Genomic DNA, 20,195 nt, shown 5'->3' with positions numbered 1-20,195 from the left:
TCAAGGCGGACGTGCAGGGAGCCGCGGAGACGGCGTCGTGTGATGCGGGGAAAACGTTATAGCTCACCCCCTTTTAGGGTGCATATAGTCCCCGTCATTCTTTTTTTGCCTTGGAATTTGACACGGAATACATCCGATGGTAACAGCAATACTGTAAAGCTTTGGCTCTGGGATATTAAAAAAACCAACCATGCAGTAATGACACAGACCCCTTTACTGGTGTGCTGACATTTATTTCATATTTACCGTACAGCATTGCCTCACGTCATCACCGTGTTTTCTTACAAACATTCAAATAATGTATTAATTGTTCCTTTGTGGTCACTTTTGAGATAATGATATCAAGGGGTATAGCGGCGATTCTCACCAGCGATAGACAAGATACCGAAAGTAGAAAACAATACAAAACTGTGTCGGAAACAGTAGAACATCTGAGTCATTACTGTTCTTATGACCTCAGTCCAATGTCCGACCCACAGCCGACTGCCGCTTGCTGGGTGCGTGTAGTAGTGGTGCTTGTGAAGAATTCAACACGTTGATATATTGTTGTAAGATGCCGCCGTGTTGGTACTTGCTGTCTTTATGCTGTCTTTCCATGGGAAGGAATACATGCTTGTTCTCACGTCCAGCCTCAGCGGCAGCCCAGCCCGTACTGTCATCACAGTCCTCAGCTCGGTAAGATAGCAATGACATGGATGCTCCCCACCCCTGCCTCCAACCCACTCGATTAAATGGTTCTGATATTAAGGCAATTGGGATTATCATAGTAGGCATGCATTTCTTCTTGATAGTCTATAATTCATTGTGATATTGTGGTATAATCTGTGAACAGCTAAGAATATCTACCATGTATGTATATCGTTGTATCAAAGTGCTTATTTTACAGAGCCATTAGAGCGCCCATCACTATTAATTCCAGCTATCGTATCTGTAGTACGCTAGAGTATTATGCTGTATAGTTTTCAATAAATCATGGCTCGGAAGACTGTTGCCTTTTCGGCAGTGATGAGCGCAGGACGCGACAAACTAAGGTCTTGTGTAACCTCCCTTCCACCCCTGTCCTCCACTGTCTCTCCAACATATCACGCTATATTATTCTACTGATCAGCGACTATTTTTAGCGAAAGATCAGTTCTCAGACATCTGCTATCATTTGTTATCCATTTGTTTCCTCAGAATCTGTAACCGTTAGTTTGTGCTGACTTGCCATTTTAACCATTCGCTGTGTCTACTAATTCAGATACTCCTTCGTGGCAGCACCGTTTTTAATAGTCTTTTGACATGGGGTCAAATCAATCATGCATGAGTTTCATCTTGAGAATCGGTGGAAGGGAGGCCACACAAAGTGCTGGCCCCTTTATAATTCATGAGTCATTGATATACACAATACCCTTGCCTGTGAAGATAGGCATGGAGATGAAAATTCATCGATTCTGCGTCAAACCAGGACATTCTCTACGTCACGTCAGGGACCTGACTGCTCTGGGCACGAGAGCTGACCCTAATTAATTCTCCCGTACCAAGATCCGGGAAACTGAAAACAAAGTTAGTCCTCTATGCTGTGTTTGATATGTGTATCAGCATATCAGTCTTAAAAGTGGAAAAATAACTCAAGGCATATTTATTTTCAGTCAGTTTCGCGTCCTTCCTTTGCGTTTGCCATTCGGTGCCATTTCTATAAAAGTCTCACAATAGTTGATGTAGCTGATCATTGTAAACAAAGTACGCATTTCATTGTCGATTCTCGCTCAGGATATAGGAATAGTCTTGGGTAAATATAGTGCACACCACAGGTCCACAAGTTCGGTGCAGCTGACGTCATCTCACACAGAAGTGCAGTAAGAAAAACTGGTGCGGGAGGTGCTCGTTCAAAGACTGAAGCCACCCAAATACAGGACACGGGAGGACGTATATTTGGATTGACCGTCACTTTACAAGGATCCAGCACAACACCACACTCCGAGTCCATCTCGTCTTCACACACACACACGCACACACGGGGTGCGCTTCAATATGATACTGTTCTTCTTTGATATAGAGTCGGTGTTTGATTGAGACTCTGTTCCATCTCCGTACATCTTACGAGTTGGTTTTATCCGCCTCGTTGTTGTAGGGCGGCGGTTCCTCGGCTCCCTCCCCGGGGTTGTCTTTGGGGCCGTCATCGGGTGGCTGAGAGGCCGCTGGAGCCGCGGGGTTGTCAGCATAAGGCACCTCTCCATCTGGTGCTTTGTTACTGCAGATAGAGAGAGAGAAAACAGGATTACTTTTCAATCATTCGTTCATAATCCTTTAACATGACACGGTTTTCCCATCACCCACCCCCAGCCGGCCATACATCAACCATAGCCGACCCCGTTACGCTGGGTACGCGGACGTACTATTCATCTAGCTAAGCTACTGAGATTCTTCACGTACGTCTCGAGAAAATCGAAACTACTGGCCTACTTCCATAATATTCCATTACACACCAGGGAGCTCGATATCATTCTCATTCATATTCTGGGCATGCCTGCCTTTCAACTCAGCAGGTGAAAGGGGCCGAGTGTGGATTCAACCCTCTTTCTTCCCTCCAGTATACCCGCACCTCAGGCCGGTATATAGCACAAAACATGTTCGTTCTTTTCATTTCTGTCCAATGAGTCTATTGCTTCCAGCAACATGGCATGATTAATGCCTTCAGATATGGAATAATGTAAAAATCAGATAAAGGGGAGATTATACAGCTGAGATATCAAAGATGAGCATCTCATTCGTCGGCTTTTCGTGGAATATTAGTGAAAGGAAGAGCATATGAATTATATACTTGTCTCTTACGAATAGAGAATATGAGTTATATACTTGTCTCTTACGAATAATGCATTAGGAACGTGTATGTTTACGACAGCTTAAGTATGTTATTGTACAGGAAAGAGCGAACAAATCCCCAGTGAGACATGTCAGTTGTGACATGTCGCCAGTGGTGCTGACAGATTCGGCTGATAAGGAAGGTGCCGCATTATGACATTTCTCCCAGGAACGTAACGTGACTAGAGATCTGAGAGGCATGCAGACGGATACACTGTTTATCTGTATGGTAAATCTCGGCCATAAATCCCGGCTTGTTTCCCTGAACTTTTGTCCTTTAACAAGTTGATGTATTTGTTGAAGGTAGCCCACGGAACGCGCCATTTTATGGCGTGTAGCATTTGAATTTTACGGCGCAATATTCTTTATGTTACGGTTTTCATTCTCGCACGCCGTCGTGAATTAGAAATAAATCGTCATAACCTGTCATCAGCGTATATCTACACCCGGCATTTCAGAGGTAATTCGACAAAAATGATATCCCAGATGAGATAAAGATGACAGCGTAACAAAATTATATATGCGCCAATCGTCAGAGAGTGAAAATTCATACGTGCGAAACAGCATGAGAAATACGGTAAAATGACATTTTCTACACAATTGAGCTGCAAAACCCCCCTTTCTATGTAGGGCCTCCGTAATTGGAAATCGATCCCCGCTGGAAGTCAGATCAGTCTTCGATCAGCAGTGGTCTTGGAGCAGATCAATATCGGTACCAATCCCCGCGCCTTGTGCATCGCTTTAAGGGTACCTCGCTGCAAATCCCGGTCCTTCCGAACTTTCAACCTCGGACTCCTACATTCTACTGATTACTAGCATACATCTCAGCCGTGGCTTTTTAGCAGTCGTCAGAGCTATAGCAGGGAGCGGGGGCAATCAGTGATTTGTTTATTACGCCGCTCTATAGACAGCAAACTGGCAATAACATACATTGTTAATGTCCTAATGTAAAGCTGCTCTTTTCGGGGCCAATCAGGAGAAAAGAGTGAATATAACGCCTCCCAACTTGATGACTACATCCAGGCTGACAGGGAAGCCGGTGTGTGAGAGTGGTAACAATCATGGCGCGTATCTGTACAATTAATCAGGGACAGGAGAGTCCCCGGGCCGTAACTCACCCGCCGCACGGCACGGGCGTTATGAGAACCTGGGTAGCCGGGGTTCGATTGGACCCCACGGGAATCGTTAGCAACGCCTAAATATTGCATGACATACGTGCACGGAAAACCCAATGGACACTTCAGCTAGGGGCCGCTACATTTACGTCATAGAACCCAACCAAACCCAGGTGAAAATCCCCCATAACAAAGTAGATCCAAGTCCAACTGCGTGTATAATCATTACTGAAAACTGCGTGTATAATCATTACTGAAAAAAATCGTGTTCAATCAGAAAAATCAGCTACTTTATTAGCATTAGAAATGGATAAGTAGCCTGCGTGGGCACCAGCCAACTTGGATGAACATGATTGAAGTATCTGACATTTCGGAAGGCAATAAACATAGGCAGTAACATTAGCTGGAGATAGCTCATACGGAGGCTTTTAAAGGTAAGCCTTAGTAAGTGGGGGTACTCCAACAACACGGGGGGTCGCGTAAAAGCACAACAATCATCCGCACGAACCTGAATATCTTACAGAATATGACTTGTTAAAGACGGCTCATTGTGGACTCATATGTTACGTTATCTATCTACATCATGTGTAATCTTGAATATATCGTCTGTCTCTCAGAAGAGTTGATTGTTGAATAGGCCCTTAATTTGTAGGCCTATTGTGCACTGACGTTCACATTTGACTCCCTGGTAGGGTATGATACATTTCGGTTAGAGTCGGACGTAATAGACGGGATTTTATTGCCATATTCATGGCTTTGGATGGATACGTTCCGACGGGCGTGCTCCTTTAGTGTACCACTTGTTGTTGTTGTACATGTGGAGCACGTACGGCCGGTACCGGGACACGTCCATCAGCCGCCGGGCGGGGCAGTTACAGCGGCCCGCTCCGTACGGGGGAGATTTGGCCACATCCAATTAACTCGCCAGGAGAAAGCCTGATTGGGACCAACTCAGCGGCAGGATTTTCCCCTTGTGGTACTTTAGCGCCGCTTTTTGGGGGAAGAATTGCCGGCAAATCCTTAAATTGATTAGTACTGCTGCGACGCTGTTTGAGGTTTTTATTGTTCTGGAGGACGAGTCTTTCCGAAAATCCTTTTAAGATCGCGGGGCATGTACAGACGACAACTTCAAGTTTAACAGCCTTGGTTGTTACATTGTTTATTACCAAAATGATATAAAGGGGGTACTTTGGGTCATTAAGGCGTATATGAACGCAGAAGTGGCAGTTACTACAACGCAGGGGTTTTTACCAATTCACGCAATTTGGATAACTGCCTAATTGCAACAAACTGTCCCCCAAACGCATCAACCAACAGCGCATGGCAATTTCAATGTCGCATTATACGCCAACTAAAGCTCCGCGGGTGAAAGAGAAGACCGAAATGCCATAAAGTTGTGCTATTATTCACCATTACTAAATCACTCTTCCGCCTCTACAACTTTTATTAAATCCCCCCTGATGGCCTCAACTCTTGAGGAACCGTCTTGAGCCATTTGCAAAGCCCGGTGGTGCAGGAGTTCAGTATGCGTGCGTTCTACCTTCCGAGGCATGGGGCGTGCGGGGGTCAGATTAACCCAGCACCGCCTCTCCTACTGCTGACCCAGGTTACATGCCCTCATGCCACAGTCACGGAAGATGGACGTCTTAATGGCAGGCCATTGTCATTGTGTGCTGCGGCAGGTGATGGCTCACAGACGACCCGCATAAAAAAACAACACTTAGCGCTCCCGCCGTTATCAATTTGACGCACACAATATCGCTTTGGTGAATCATAATGTAAACATGAACATCTCCCGCTGGAATTCTGCGCTGACAATTTGAATTGAAGCTTTGGAAATGGACGGGATGCCTTACAGCTCCCCTGATGCAGTAAGGTTTGATAGATAAGCTGGCGTTGGATCGAGGAGTGGGGCGCTGCGGGCTATTTACGTACCGTACCAGCAAAGTAACAACTCGTAAATACGTACTGTTGGTCGTGAGGAGAATTCTAACTTGAGTATAAAACGATACTGAATCACAACCACACCACAGAGGCAGGGAACCAGATGGTTGTTTTATAACGTCTCTGTTTATCGTCCATCGTATGTGATATATGAAGCATGATTGTGAAGCATGAAGCAAAATGTAACGTTAAGGACCATGAATTCGTAATGTGTCGACTTTTCTATCACCGTCTACGCAGATATGATAGTTGAACTCCCACGTTAACATAACGGTATGTGCTGTACAAATTTACCAGAGGACCAGTTCTATTTACTGTCTCTCAACCCGCCCAGCCTGATACATATGGGTGGTACATGTTACGTCATACAAAATTGGATGTGGTCATCCCTTAAGATCAATTGTAAGCAAATAAAACTGTCGGCCTTAATGACGGATGAAGGACTGCAGGGCACGGATGGGATTTCCTCGGGCCATCTTTCATTTGATTTGAAAAAGTACATCACTGAATAATTCAGAAGGCGTCTTGGGTCCACCGTTCCGAGGAGCGCCTTTAAGACGGATCAGTAGAAAGGCCGGGGACGGAAAATTGTCAGACTCTGCCACAGCGCTGGCGACTTTCCGGATTACACAACGTCTACAGGGACATATGTATCATAGTAATATAATCTCACTATCTAAGGTTTCGTGTGGGTCAGTAGATCGATATTCAAAAGAGGTTACGTCAGTTCAATGCAGCCCAGCCGGAGGCTCCACTCTTAAAATCGCATTAAGGGAATATCGGTATAGATGCCGCCGGTTATTAAAATCTGCGATACATATTCACATTCCATGCCCGCGCAGCCGGGAAAATCGATAAGGGACATAAAATGCAGACAGAAAACAGAGACGGGTATGGGGAGGAAGCCATATAGATCCATCCGTGATGGCTGGCACACAAAACGAACTCTGGTTAAATCTCGTTACCATTACGGGGGATCCCGATACTACATTGGAAATTATAGGTCTGTTTTTTTTCTTTCCAAATATAGAATTCGATAACATTTGTCAAAGTTCATTAACCCTTCCCTTCCCCTTCTGAAATGTAGTGGGGTTTATTTTCAAAATTATTTTGTCTGTCTTCAGTCAGGTATGCAATCGCCGAAGGCCTCCCAGTCCTAACAATTGGTTGGTATTGTCAACGAAGATTATTACAATATTGGTGACATTTTTAATACAACGAGCTACTAGTTCTACGTACATTTCCTATTAGAATGATACACGACAAGGTAACACTGTCAAACTGGAAATATCATATCTTAAAAACATCTGTCGACTAAACCCATGTTACTAAAAGCCACAGTTATGTGTGTCGGATAGAATGCTGTGTGTGACGTACATCACAGGAAACCATTCATCATGTTGCTGTGTATATGGGATTATGTAGCGTGTTAATATGATTAGTTGGCACCATGAAATCTCCAAATGTGCTTTGCCGTAGAAAAACTACTGAAGAAAATTGTGCCATTTCCCAAAGCGTGCCTCATCTTCTTCAGCTCCTAAGCTGAGCACACATGCACACACTGCATAGAGTTGTAAATACACAGGGAAGTGGGCTGAATGATGAAGCCAGCCAGCAAACTAACGTGCACGTCACGGCCTTCGACATAATTTGTGCTTGAGCCGCATGTCCGTGGTCGATACCGGTAGGATTTACATCGCCACTTCCACTATTCTATGGACTCAGAGGCTAATAGCCAAGATTTCATTTGGACGTCTGCAGCCAACTGGGATAAGTTACTTCAGTGCTCGGGTTGGGAAGTTCAGGGGTGTACGTGTCTGCTAGCATGTGTATGTGTGCGTGTGTGTGTACGTGCGTGTCCCATATGAGAAAATCCTTTAAAAAGTTCTCTAGAAAGTACCCTTTCAAGGAGACTGGGTCCTTGGGGTTACCACCTTCGAACTTATCTTCCTATCTGCGTGCGGATCAGGTCGGAAATCGGCTTATGCATAAAAATGATCGATCCTCTTTTCCTCGATAATGCGGGGTTCGGTGTTGTTCTGCGTTGTTTTGTGTAGGTAAATGTCGTGTTGCTGAACGAAATCACACGAACTGTAGCATGTGTAAAGTCTACAGACAAACAAAACAAAACAAAACAAAACAAAACAAAACAAAACAACATTTTCAGTACATTCAGAAATGCCAAGATATAATTAAAAGAGTGTTGGTATGGCCCATATCAGCATGCACTAAGCTAGTTAGCTTTGCTTATTAAGTCACACGAGGACCAAATATTTGAACCTGAATATTTTGTATTGTGAAGGACGATTTGGAGTTAATTGAGGTTGTTTTATATCAGTCTGTTTTACACAATATAGAAACTTTCATCAGCAGCACACGTTACACGCTGGAACAATGTTGAGTACACAATCACACACAGCTAGCTGTAGGTTAAGTCTTTTCTAAGGGAATGTAGCAGAAATCTTCCTCAGTGGTGTTCCTTGTCCCAAGGGGCATCGTTCTGCAGGTTAGTACTGCAATACCAATCGTACCGTAAGGAGGCGCCTTGTTTTCAGCGCAGAAAGTTTATTGCTACGAACTGAGCTATAGATGAGAACATTCTATCTTGTGTTTATGAAGATAGATACAGATAGATACACACCTGGCTGGGCTGGGGTCAGGCATGTGGCTGTTTGGGTCAGCGATGATGACGTCATCAGGGTTGGCGGGTTCGGAAGGCTTGTCTCCCGGGGAGACCCGGACCAGGGGCACGGCCTGCTCCGCTGCCGGGGACTGGGGCGACCCGTTGGGCTGTCCGGCGCCGTCCTCCTCGTCGTTCGGGGCGTTAACGTTCGCCCTATTTCTACGCTCCTTCCGGCACCAGGCGATACCGGTGGACAACAGTACCAGACCTATCAAGATCATGAGCGGTCCGGTGATGACGGTGGGGAAGAACCCAGGCTTATTCTTTAGAGTAATGGCAACACCAATAAAACTTCCTCCGACTGCCAGGAACAGGAACCCGCCAACGATGGGGCAAATCACGTAGCAAGGCACTCCACAGGCCGCCCATTGGGGTACTTTCCGGTACTCTAAGCTCACCTTGGAGTTGCGCCTCCGTCTGCGGAAGAGCGAGCGGCGCTGCGGATGCCCGGGCACGTCCAGGTGCTGGGCGGACCCTCGGTGGGAGCCGCGGCGGGACGGCGGCTTGTGCGGACTGTCCAGGTGGTCCTCTTGCTGCTCGGCCATGGCGACTGCGAGGTTTGGTCTCACGGAAACGGTAACAGCAACTACTGAAGCACAACAGAACAGTCTAGAACCAGCTGAAGTAGCAGTTGATCGATGCTACTCCAGGATGAGCTACAGGGGATTCTAAGACACACCTCCAAGTATTTCTACTGTCTCAAGCTAAGAATCTTCACAACCCTCTACTTTGTTGTCGCCATGGTCCTGTCACAGGTGTCGAATCGAGCTGCCATGAGACCATACATCGCTCCGGAGTGCCTCCTGCCTAAGCTCACCTCCGTTCGCACGCACCGCTGTCGCAACTGCAACGGCCTCGCACAGATTTCCCGTCACCGCCCTCGTTGTTGAGGGATGTTCCATTTTACCACATGGGGGGTTGTTTACCTGGCTACGAACCTATGAGAATTATATCAGAAATCTAAATTGAACTTTGATATATTTCTTGCAGACTAGATATAATCGTTTCCAATGGAGCAATTAGTTTTGATTGCAATATATTATACATAATGCACAGTGTGTTCTAGCTCTGTATTCACGAATGGATTTTTGTGTCAACGAAACTGAACGGTTATTAAGAAATGTGTAGTTTTTATCAGCTCAGAATTTACTCTTGCATGCAATTTTGTGGGAAACATAAATACAGTCCGGTGGGAACGTTATATTGCGTAATTACAACGCATTTGTGAGAAAAAAGCAACCTCGGAGGGACCCGTATGATGCTATTTTGCCCTGATGATCTCCCCTGGGTCCATAGCACAAAGACTATTACCTCTTTATCTAGACAATTTGCCGCCTTCCGCGCGCCCACTTTGCGTGTATCAACCGCGGGAGGAACCCCGCCCCTTGTCTCTCCCTCCTCCCGGCCACTCGATAAATCACGCCATCACGACTTCCAGAATATTCCACATGTCGTAAACACAAGGGAAAAATACGGTTCCATTTCTCTGAAATCCTTCCGGGGAAGGTGATACACCTTAGAAAAGATGAATTATTCCTGGGTAGAATGTGCCGTCAGCCCGCATTATGCAGACATGGGGTACAGCAAGGTTTGGTGCGATTGATCCCGCAGTAACGGGGCCCTGGGTTGGTTCCAGAGATTCAACATGACCGTTTTGTCATGGCAAATGTTCAAGCAAATTGTTAGTACAACTGTATGGAAGATAAAAATCTGTGTTATTGGCGCTTAATTATCCAGAGGGCTCGTTTTGATACCTGTAGGTGGCTACACGTCAGAATCAGACGTCTTGAATGGTGCCTCTTCTTATATAGTCATAATGGCTGGAACATGCAATCTCTTTTGGAGGAATATAATAATCTGTTCCAAAGCAATAGGATGCTGTTATGTAGTCAAGGTCGGTTATTATAACTGGGGTCGACCTGTGTAATTCCCGTGTACGTCGGATTTGTGATTGCGAAATCTAATATAACGCTCCAAACGAGGGACAGTTTGTCGAAATTTGCTGCAGTACTCGTCATGTGTAGAAGTTGGGGCTTCTCCAGCATTTCTTTTGAGGGAGGCAGAGAGGATGAACATTCTAGTAAAGACTAGATCTGGGACAACCGTCACGCAACATAACGCCTGTCAGATCCGTTCATAGGAATGTACCGTGCGTCATTACTCGTTTAAAAAACAATGAAAATTGAAGTCTGGCAAAGAGACCCAGCACACAGTGTATGTATATGTTTGTGGATGGAGTTCAGCACCAAGGAGAGGGTGGTGGGACAGTGCATGTGTGTGTGGATGGCGTTCAGCACCAAGGAGAGGGTAGTGGGACCTCTCCGTGTATGTGTGTGGATGGCGTTCAGCACCAAGGAGAGGGTAGTTGGACAGTGTATGTGTGTGGATGGCGTTCAGCACCAAGGAGAGGGTAGTTGGACAGTGTATGTGTGTGGATGGCGTTCAGCACCAAGGAGAGGGTAGTGGGACAGTGTATGTGTGTGTGTGGATGGCGTTCAGCACCAAGGACAGGGTGGTGGGACAGTGCATGTGTGTGGAAGGCGTTCAGCACCAAGGAGAGGATAGTGGGACAGTACATGTGTGTGGATGGCGTTCAGCACCAAGGAGAGGGTAGTGGGACAGTGCATGTGTGTGGATGACGGGACGGTATTTGATCATTGTGTCCTGGGGACACGTGAGGACGGTGGTTTACACGTGGCACCAGGGACAGTGTGGGTTGTCGTCTACATGTGGTGACAACGGTTCAGCACCAGGGACAGAATAAAGGGACAATATACTAGAATCATCGGTGTTGTACAGTAATAAGTATCTACCGTGCAGCCAGACCGTCATGTTTGCGTTCACTTTAGGTAAGAATACCCCGTGATTTTCCATTACCCAAACATCGCTTCAGGTAAAAGTGCTGGGACGGTGTTTAATGGATGCACTTAAGAATCGGTCGGGACTGCTGCGGTACGTGGACAGAATGGCGAGTGTTCGGTAGGCGCCTTACAGTCCAGTGGGTCTTTCTGGCGTTAGTCTGATGTTGACATCCTCTCCACTGATGTGAAACAGCAACAGCTCTTATATTTGTAACGTTCTCGCGACTAGTGATCGTAAATAATCTCTATATACACGTTATTATTGTCAGCTTGTGGCTATGGTGGCTTCCATTTCCCCTGGGGTTGAGGAAGATGGACTTTTATGGGTGCACTTTTATCCACCAACGTCCCAGAAGAAATTACTTAATGACATTTTCCCTCGTCATTTTCTCCATGATTTTTGTCTCATAAGAGTGTAAATTGAATCACAGCAAGCCCAGAGGGACGGGATGATTCCAAAGTAGAGAAGAAGATGAGTAACCGCATCGCGATGCGTCTCAATTAGCCGTAATTTGTAGTGTCTGAGTCACAGGAACAGGTCGCCTCTGTCAGCACGGCTCTGCTCCGAGATATTAGGATTAGAACGAAACTATTTTAATATCGACTTCCTGTTTGGGTCTTCGAAATCGTTATTCATCAAGTACTGTTTCTGCTGTATGTAATTCTACAGAATATCATAGGGGGAGCTAGCCTTTACCAGGCTTCGGCAGGCGACTGGAAATAGTAGAATTTGGCCAAACAGAGAATGATAACATGCCAGAGAAGTTGGTCCGCTAGAGAGTATAGTTTGTCACTGTACTCTCTAGCGGACCAACTCCCCCGGCATGGTATCTCTTACTATTTGGCCAAATCCTGTTCTTTCCAGTCGCCTCCCGAAGCCTGGTAGATGCTACAAAGTTTTAATACAAGATCAAAAATGCTTCGCTCTTAGCCTCTACCAGGTTTCGAAAGGCTACTGGAAAGAGTAGAAATTTGCCAAATACAGAGAGATAACATGTCGGGGGAGTCGGGCTGGAGAGTACAGTTTGCATCATGACGTCACAAATGCACATTCTGATTTATTACAGGCACAATCCTTACACTGGGTATGACAAAATCTGCCTTGAAATCAGATACACAGGCATATCTTTGGCTAACGATTAACTGAAATAAGATTTTAGGACGAGTTGATAAATGGCTTTTTTTCCAACTCCAAGTCTGACATGTCAATTTATTTGCCACAAGCACAGCTGCTACCTTTGCAATATAATCCAGCGGATTGAAACAGACTCAAATCTAGGGCATTAGATTCCAAATTCTGACAGTTTAATCGGACAAAAGCACGCCGTCATACAGAAGCTTATTTGTGAAAATTTTGTTGGTAACAGATATAATCTGGCTGGTAATTAACCCGTTGAGATTGTCTCCGTAATTAGATTACCAGCTTCATGTTAATTACTAGTAGACCGGGCCGTTTGCACACCTATGTAAAAAAACACGTTTGGTATGGTCCATCAAAGATGGCGCTTTCGAACGACAGGCTACTTTTTCGAGTTAATGTCGTAGACCTCACTACTCTTCCCCACACCCCACTCTACGGTAGGTCTACGAGTGGGGTGTGGGGAAGATCAGGGAGGTCTACGAGTGGGGTGTGGGGAAGAGCAGGTAGGTCTACGAGTGGGGTGTGGGGAAGAGCAGGTAGGTCTACGAGTGGGGTGTGGGGAAGAGCAGGGAGGTCTACGAGTGGGGTGTGGGGAAGAGCAGGGAGGTCTACCAGTGGGGTGTGGGGAAGAGCAGGGAGGTCTACCAGTGGGGTGTGGGGAAGAGCAGGGAGGTCTACGAGTGGGGTGTGGGGAAGAGCACGGAGGTCTACGAGTGGGGTGTGGGGAAGAGCACGGAGGTCTACCAGTGGGGAAGGAGCGCACCCGAGTTCTTCCGCGACCGGGGTCCGTGATAGTCCGCGGTAAAATAAAGTGCCAAAAGGTTTTTTAGGAGTAAAGTTTGAGTTAACATTTCTCCTAATCTGCTTTTAAATGATATTAGATACTAGTATGGCTGAAAAGTAATAATAGAAGTTTTGTTTTTTCGGTTGAAGATTTATTTTTGCCTGGATTCTCACTTCCGGGTATCCTTGCGGCCGAAGCGTGATCCGCCCATTTGACCCACATTGTCCCCTCAGTCCTGGTGTGGGCGGATTTTGGACCATTTGCGTCGTGGATGATTAAAATAAACTGCAGCATTTTATATTGAAGTAAATGTATATTTTAGAAACACCCCTGATTTCTATAATCGTGTGGAATAGGCCATACCTGTTTGGTTGGCGAGGTGCGTTTTGAGTATCTATTTGTAACAAACAGTCCCTGTTGCCAGCTGCTGGCCGCTGAATTACTATTTTTACATCAAGAAGCATAGAATTTGATCAAACCAGAGAAAATGACAATCAGATTTCAGGTCATGGACCGTGCTTTGGCGACATCTAGCGGTATATACACAAAGTGCAGTATTCACAGGTTGCATAAACGGTTTGAAAGCGCACCTATGCGATCCGTATACAAAATACAGACGGGGTCACATGAACCCTGCTTCGACGGATTCCGGCTTCAATGCGCTCTTACGAGCTTAATGTGAAGAAGTGATTAGAGGACCACACAGCAGCGCACCTAGTGGTTGCTTTAAGTAGTCTAACATAACACTGGATGGAACAATTGCTTTCGAAATTTTCGATGTTGTTCTCCATTTCTTCGCCCCTAGTGTTGCAGAAATCAAAAAAAGTCCTACAACCTGAACTCACACGAATTTGGAGATGGGTAGAAACCAACAGACTGGTCCTTAATGTGGGGAAAACTAAATCTATCCTCATCGGAAGCCACCATAAACTGAAACAAAAACCTGAATTAAACCTCAGCGTGGCAGGCAAACATATCACTCAGGTGAGTCAAGCAGACCTACTGGGGTTTACCGTTGACCAGCACCTGTCCTGGGGACAACATGTTAGGAAGGTTAAGAATAAAATGGCAAGCACTATAGCATCAATAAGGAAATATAAAGACTACTTCCCAGGTGATACACTTAAAACTGTCATCCAATCCCTTGTTCTATCCCACCTAGATTTACTGTTCTACAATACTCTCCTCCACAACACAGACACAGCTAGACAAACTACAGAGTATGCAAAACCGTGCAGCTAGGCTTGCAGCGAACTCAACACAACTCACTAGTTCTGACGATCTACACTCTAGGCTCAAGTGGCAATCTGTCAAGGAAAGAATGTACACCACCACCTTAAGTGCCTTCCACAAACTTGTCAAAGTCAAACAACCAAAGAGCACATATGACAGAGTTAGTACCACTCATATCTCACACCAACACAACACCAGATTGTCACACAGAGGAGGCTACACACTACCCAAACCCAGAACCAAAGCCCTGACTAGATCATTTCTTTACAGATGCACTAAAGCGTATAACACACTACCTAGTAACTTGATCACAACCGACTGTGCTGTATTCAAAACAAGAATAAGAGATTGGGCTATGACTCAAAGCAAATCCTCACCATTAAGCCTATGGTGGTAACAAGCATAAGCTAAGCCTGATCTCTTATTGTATAGAATGTTTTATTTGATTTTGTATAAGTTATTTTGTCTCTGCTGCTACCTTTCAGTTATTTCAATGGCTGATCAATTTGTTATATTTATCTTTTCTTTGGAATTATGATCAGTTAGACATTATGTTCTATTCAGTTATTTAAGTTATTTATACCTTTGTTAATTTTGTTGGCACCTTTGTTGATTACGTACAACTCTGGATTATGTTCAGATTATTCTGTGCTTTTTTTAGGTCGACCTCTGACCTCTCCTATTGATTTGAACTTACGCTATTGATTTGAAGTTACTTTATTATTTTGTAATCATCATTATGTACAAAGTTTTGTTATCTATGTTTTATTTTATTGACCCCAGGAAGAATAGTGCTTTTAAGCACTAATGGGGATCGAAATAAACAAACAAACAAACAAACAAACAAATTTCTTTTCAAGGCTCTACTGTTAGCCATATTAACAAGAGCATTAAAGACGATGTTAAGTACTACCTACCACCCAAGCTGCAAGGCGAATGTGGTGTCTCTCTCTGGGCTGATATCAACCGCCGTGTTCTCAATCCTCTTCTATACACCTTCGCCATTTTGCAACAAAATTTGAATTTGGTAATCAAGTTATTATGTTAATCACCAGTTGACCCACATGCATGGCAGCCAATGGTGCTAACCTAGATTCCTTCATATATTTCTCTCACGATTTAGTTCTTTTGCTTAACAGTCAACCTAATGAAAAAAGGTTGCCAAGATTTTAAGTAGCTTCTGAACAAAAGGTTACTTTACTATTCCTTACTGACTGAAATGATGGTGAAAATATTTAATCATATCTAATAAATATCATCATGCTAATCGACTCAAGAACAAAAATATAAATAGCTTTATATTTCAACTACCACATCAAACGGTTTGTCATCTAAATCTTGCGGGGCTATAGAACTGAGTAGCGTTTCGTAACTTAATTTTAAATCAAGTTCAAGAATGGGCTATTCTTAGCTGTCCACCTGCAGATATTGTAGAGTGAATTGTAAGGCGTGTTAAAGACTCAGTAATGACAGGTCGATGATCCTGCCAGCTTTTAGATTCCACAGGCGGCTCCTATGAAAATGGCTGCGAGATGAGATATAATTTTCTGCAGGATGAGTTGAGATGTTCCCAGCAGGTACAGCAGGCAACACACGCGGGGGGAATTCTTAGCGTCTGTACAAAGTCGGCAGAAGGTCACACATCTACAAAACACATCGTGCTACTGTTCCTGTTGTATTTTTGTGTTGATTGTTTATTCACATTTCCTTTTTTGCGTCAGGCTCAATTCCCATATCGTATACAAGCCCTCGTATCAATATTTACCTTACGTAGTTTACAGTGTCTCATAGGGGTCCAAGTCGTGAGGCGAAGAAGGGACATCGGTCATTACGACATGCTTGCCGCCCATTTTGCACCATTCCCGAAACAATTGGCTGCCGTACACTTGTTAATCGCTAGACGTCACTTCTGGTCTATCTACCCCCGTCCGGTAGTAGTTCTCCATCAACTGCTATTACTCATCAGACTTATCCACCGCGTACCAACATCAACACCAACAAGAAACTACTAACTAATATATCACAGTTCTACTATTGCTGTTATAGCCCTATGGTCTAACTCATTTGTCGCTCTATTGTAGTTACACCAGAACGGTATCAAGACCATGTGAGAATCATCGTTCGTTACGTACAGTACGAAAAAAAGACGTTATATGATAAATATCATTTCCTCATCCTTCTTAGAAAGTCAAGCCTCCCAAAGCATTGCATAAAACAAGCCAAACTCCAAGTTGTGATACATGCGATCCACAGTTCGGCTGAATAAAGCCCGTAAGGTTACAGGTGCCAAAAGCTCAATCATCGCTACTTGGCTGCACACGGTATTGTGTCATGGCTCTTGCTAGTGTCAGGTTAGACACGGCAGAAATTGAGGCCATATGGTCTCCACAGTAAGTAATTAACGTGTTCGATCCTCCACTTTCAACTGGACCAATTGTCAAGTTCTCGGGCGCCGATCTTTCTTGTTTTCGCCTTTTCAAATCCCCGGTGTCGATTACCTTGGCAGCCGTGTGGAGAACAATCAATTGTAGTTCATAGCGCCAACGTTAATCATAACATGGCCTGGTAGCTAATAACAGCAGAGTCAAGAGTGAACAATATGTCTTACATGCGCCGGGAAAATAGCCACCCAATATAACATTAACATCGCGATGTCAGCAAGCGGTTAAATAGATGAGTCATATACCTTACGCAACGGATAATTCCTTACGTAAAGTCTGCAACTTAACTCATTTTGCAGATTAATCACATCAGAAGTTTAATCAGAAACTGTGCCAAAGTCATTTCCAACCTACGCAAGATTATCACAGGCCAGGAATAACTCTGGAAAATGATTCTATCCGTAATAGTTCCGATGGTGTGTCGTCCTTATCTAATGCTGCACATGGCTGTCTGAAACCTCGGCAATCGTTTACATTAAACATGATTAAACGGTTGGTTTGGTTCTGAGCTCGATTGAAATCACAAATCAAATAGTTTCCTCGTCGGCACGACCTACAGAAATAGTTAAGGTGGTCATACTGATTACTTATGCAGAACCATCCGGATCCCGCATCTGTAGATGGGGCTATCTCTACACGCGCGCAAGTACCTGTTGAATTAGGGATCTGCCGATAGGTTTGCAGAGAGGGCTTACTATAGTATAGATACGGCAAAACGCACTGTTTTTAAAGAACGTTACAATCTTCTCTTCCAGTATCTGCTTGGATATTTAGTCCAGCCGTTCTCTCAGGGACACTCAGATCTCATTCTCTGTGTGCAGAATTGTGTTTCCTGTCCCGACACACACCCCTTGTGAGACTGTCTCCACCCCTGGTACCATGGGTACTAGCCGTGGACGACTCTGGTACCCTTTTTGCATGATAATGCCGGGACAGAGTCGTGGTGCAATGCATAGGCCAAAACCAACCTTTGCCGTGCCGGGCCTCATGCAACAGGCCGGCCCCGGTTTTTTGGTGTCGCTGGCTTCCTAACGCACTCACCTGCCGGGCCGGGGGGATAAGACCCTAAACAAACGCAGCATTTAACCACAACACGGCCTCGGAGCACGTAACTCCATACAAACCATCGGCGATCGGCGCCATTTTGAATTCAGGAATAGGCCCGCAAAACAGGTCGGACCCTGATTTTACGACAGATTACGTCGTTATTTTCAACTCTCCAACATTCAAGCTGCAAGTATCATGACGTAATCTGTCGTAAACTCAGGGTCCGACCTGTTTTGCGGGCCTATTCCTGAATTCAAAATGGCGCCGATCGCCGATGGTTTGTATGGAGTTACGTGCTCCGAGGCCGTGTTGTGGTTAAATGCTGCGTTTGTTTAGGGTCTTATCCCCCCGGCCCGGCAGGTGAGTGCGTTAGGAAGCCAGCGACACCAAAAAACCGGGGCCGGCCTGTTGCATGAGGCCCGGCACGGCAAAGGTTGGTTTTGGCCTATGCATTGCACCACGACTCTGTCCCGGCATTATCATGCAAAAAGGGTACCAGAGTCGTCCACGGCTACATGGGTACATGATTACGCCCAATGAGTGACACAGCACTGCCGCCGCCGCCCGTCTCCATCCGCACTGAGGGAGTACTTCACAGTATTGACCCACCAACTGGAGAAGTAAACATCACTAATTCAATCATCTGCCACTGCAAAATAGAGCATTCCTCCTTCAATTACCCCTCACATCGGGCACTCATTACGGCAGATTGCTCTGAATAACCTGCTCTGCTCGCTATAATCGATATGAAATGTACCCAGGGACTGGGTTGTCACACGTCATAAAAATAAGTGTCAGTAATGGGAAGAATCTCAGATGAATTGCCCAGACGGGAATATCGCAACCCAGTTCCCTGTTCTAAATGTACACGTCGGCTTTAGAAGGAAATAGCCACAATAGAATTGAAGAATAACATCAAAGAGCTTTATTAATTTTTATTCATTATATTTCGTATATACAACATTAAGTAGCGCATTTATTTCTGTGTAAGCATTGAGTTGTCTATCGGTATATTTATATTTATAGTTATAGTACAGGTATAGTTAGATGGTGTGTTCTTCAGAAGGGCGGTGATACTGATAAACCAACCAACCAACCAACCAACCAACCAACCAACCAACCAACCAACCAACCAACCAACCAACCAACCAACCAACCAACCGACCAACCAACCAACCAATACATATCTGTGGTCAAGTTTTCATTCAGCTAAAGTACGAGTTCTGAATATGTTTACACAGAACGGTAAAACCCGAGCTACAATCTGTTTGACCGATTGGTGTCACGTCTATCGTGTTACAGATCCGTTAGAGCACGGTCACACACGTCGTAGGATCATCGGCCGTACGAACTGCAAACCGAGGTTATTCTTGGGTTAGTCGTGCCCGTGTCCAGCAAAATTCGGCTGTTTTGTGACGGAAAAGGCTGACTTGGATCCCTGTCAGCGGTAGGTTCTGTCAGAGCCTGCTTGAAAATCCTACGGTACGACCACCTACGACGAATGTGACTTCATCGATTTCACATTTTTTTTATTTATTACAACATTTAATGACAAAACAAGATGACTACATACTCAAGCTCATGGCTTATGTTCGTGTCGTCATCGAACCAAAGAACATTTGTTTCATTGTTTCAATAAATCGTGACATTTGCTGTGTCAGGTAAAATCCTTGTTCCCGGTGAATCGTCCCCCAGTAAAACGCACCATGCATGGAAACATCCTATTTACATTACGATTTTAAACCAGAGTTATAAGACTAATATATACACACGTTTCTATATCTTGGGATAGCATAGGTAGTGACATTCTAAAGCACATTGTAAGTGTCGGTTTAGAAAGGCACGATGCTTCATGTCTGCAGCACAATAGGCCACTGCAGTTTCCATGTCTTTGACAAATTATAAAAGATAACAGTGGAGAAGTCGATATCCACATTAGACTACGTGATGTATAGCTTAATTATGAATGTATCCAATTATATATATTATCCAATAGGTTGATGGATGTACATTAAGGCGAAGCGCCCTAGACCTTTTGACAATGAACTACATGTATATACAATGTTATTTACAAATTTAACCCTCCATTGCTTTATCATATA

General features: G+C 44.7%; 1 protein-coding gene across 1 annotated transcript; it reads right to left on the bottom strand.

Annotated features, from left to right (window-relative positions):
- Nucleotides 1-223: 223 nt before the first annotated feature.
- Nucleotides 224-9,454, bottom strand: LOC109484069. Its single transcript, XM_019787283.1, has 2 exons — nucleotides 8,545-9,454; nucleotides 224-2,233 (listed from the first exon to the last, which is right to left on the bottom strand). Exons 1-2 carry the CDS (start codon nucleotides 9,129-9,131, stop codon nucleotides 2,080-2,082), a joined length of 741 nt encoding a protein of 246 aa, XP_019642842.1. The 5' UTR covers nucleotides 9,132-9,454; the 3' UTR covers nucleotides 224-2,079.
- Nucleotides 9,455-20,195: the final 10,741 nt, after the last annotated feature.

The sequence above is a fragment of the Branchiostoma belcheri genome, unplaced genomic scaffold, assembly GCF_001625305.1.
Source record: "Branchiostoma belcheri isolate BF01 breed outbred unplaced genomic scaffold, Haploidv18h27 scaffold11, whole genome shotgun sequence".
Taxonomy (NCBI): Eukaryota; Metazoa; Chordata; class Leptocardii; order Amphioxiformes; family Branchiostomatidae; genus Branchiostoma; species Branchiostoma belcheri.
Note: the sequence above shows the minus strand (reverse complement) of the source record. Positions and strands in the feature narration are given on the sequence as shown.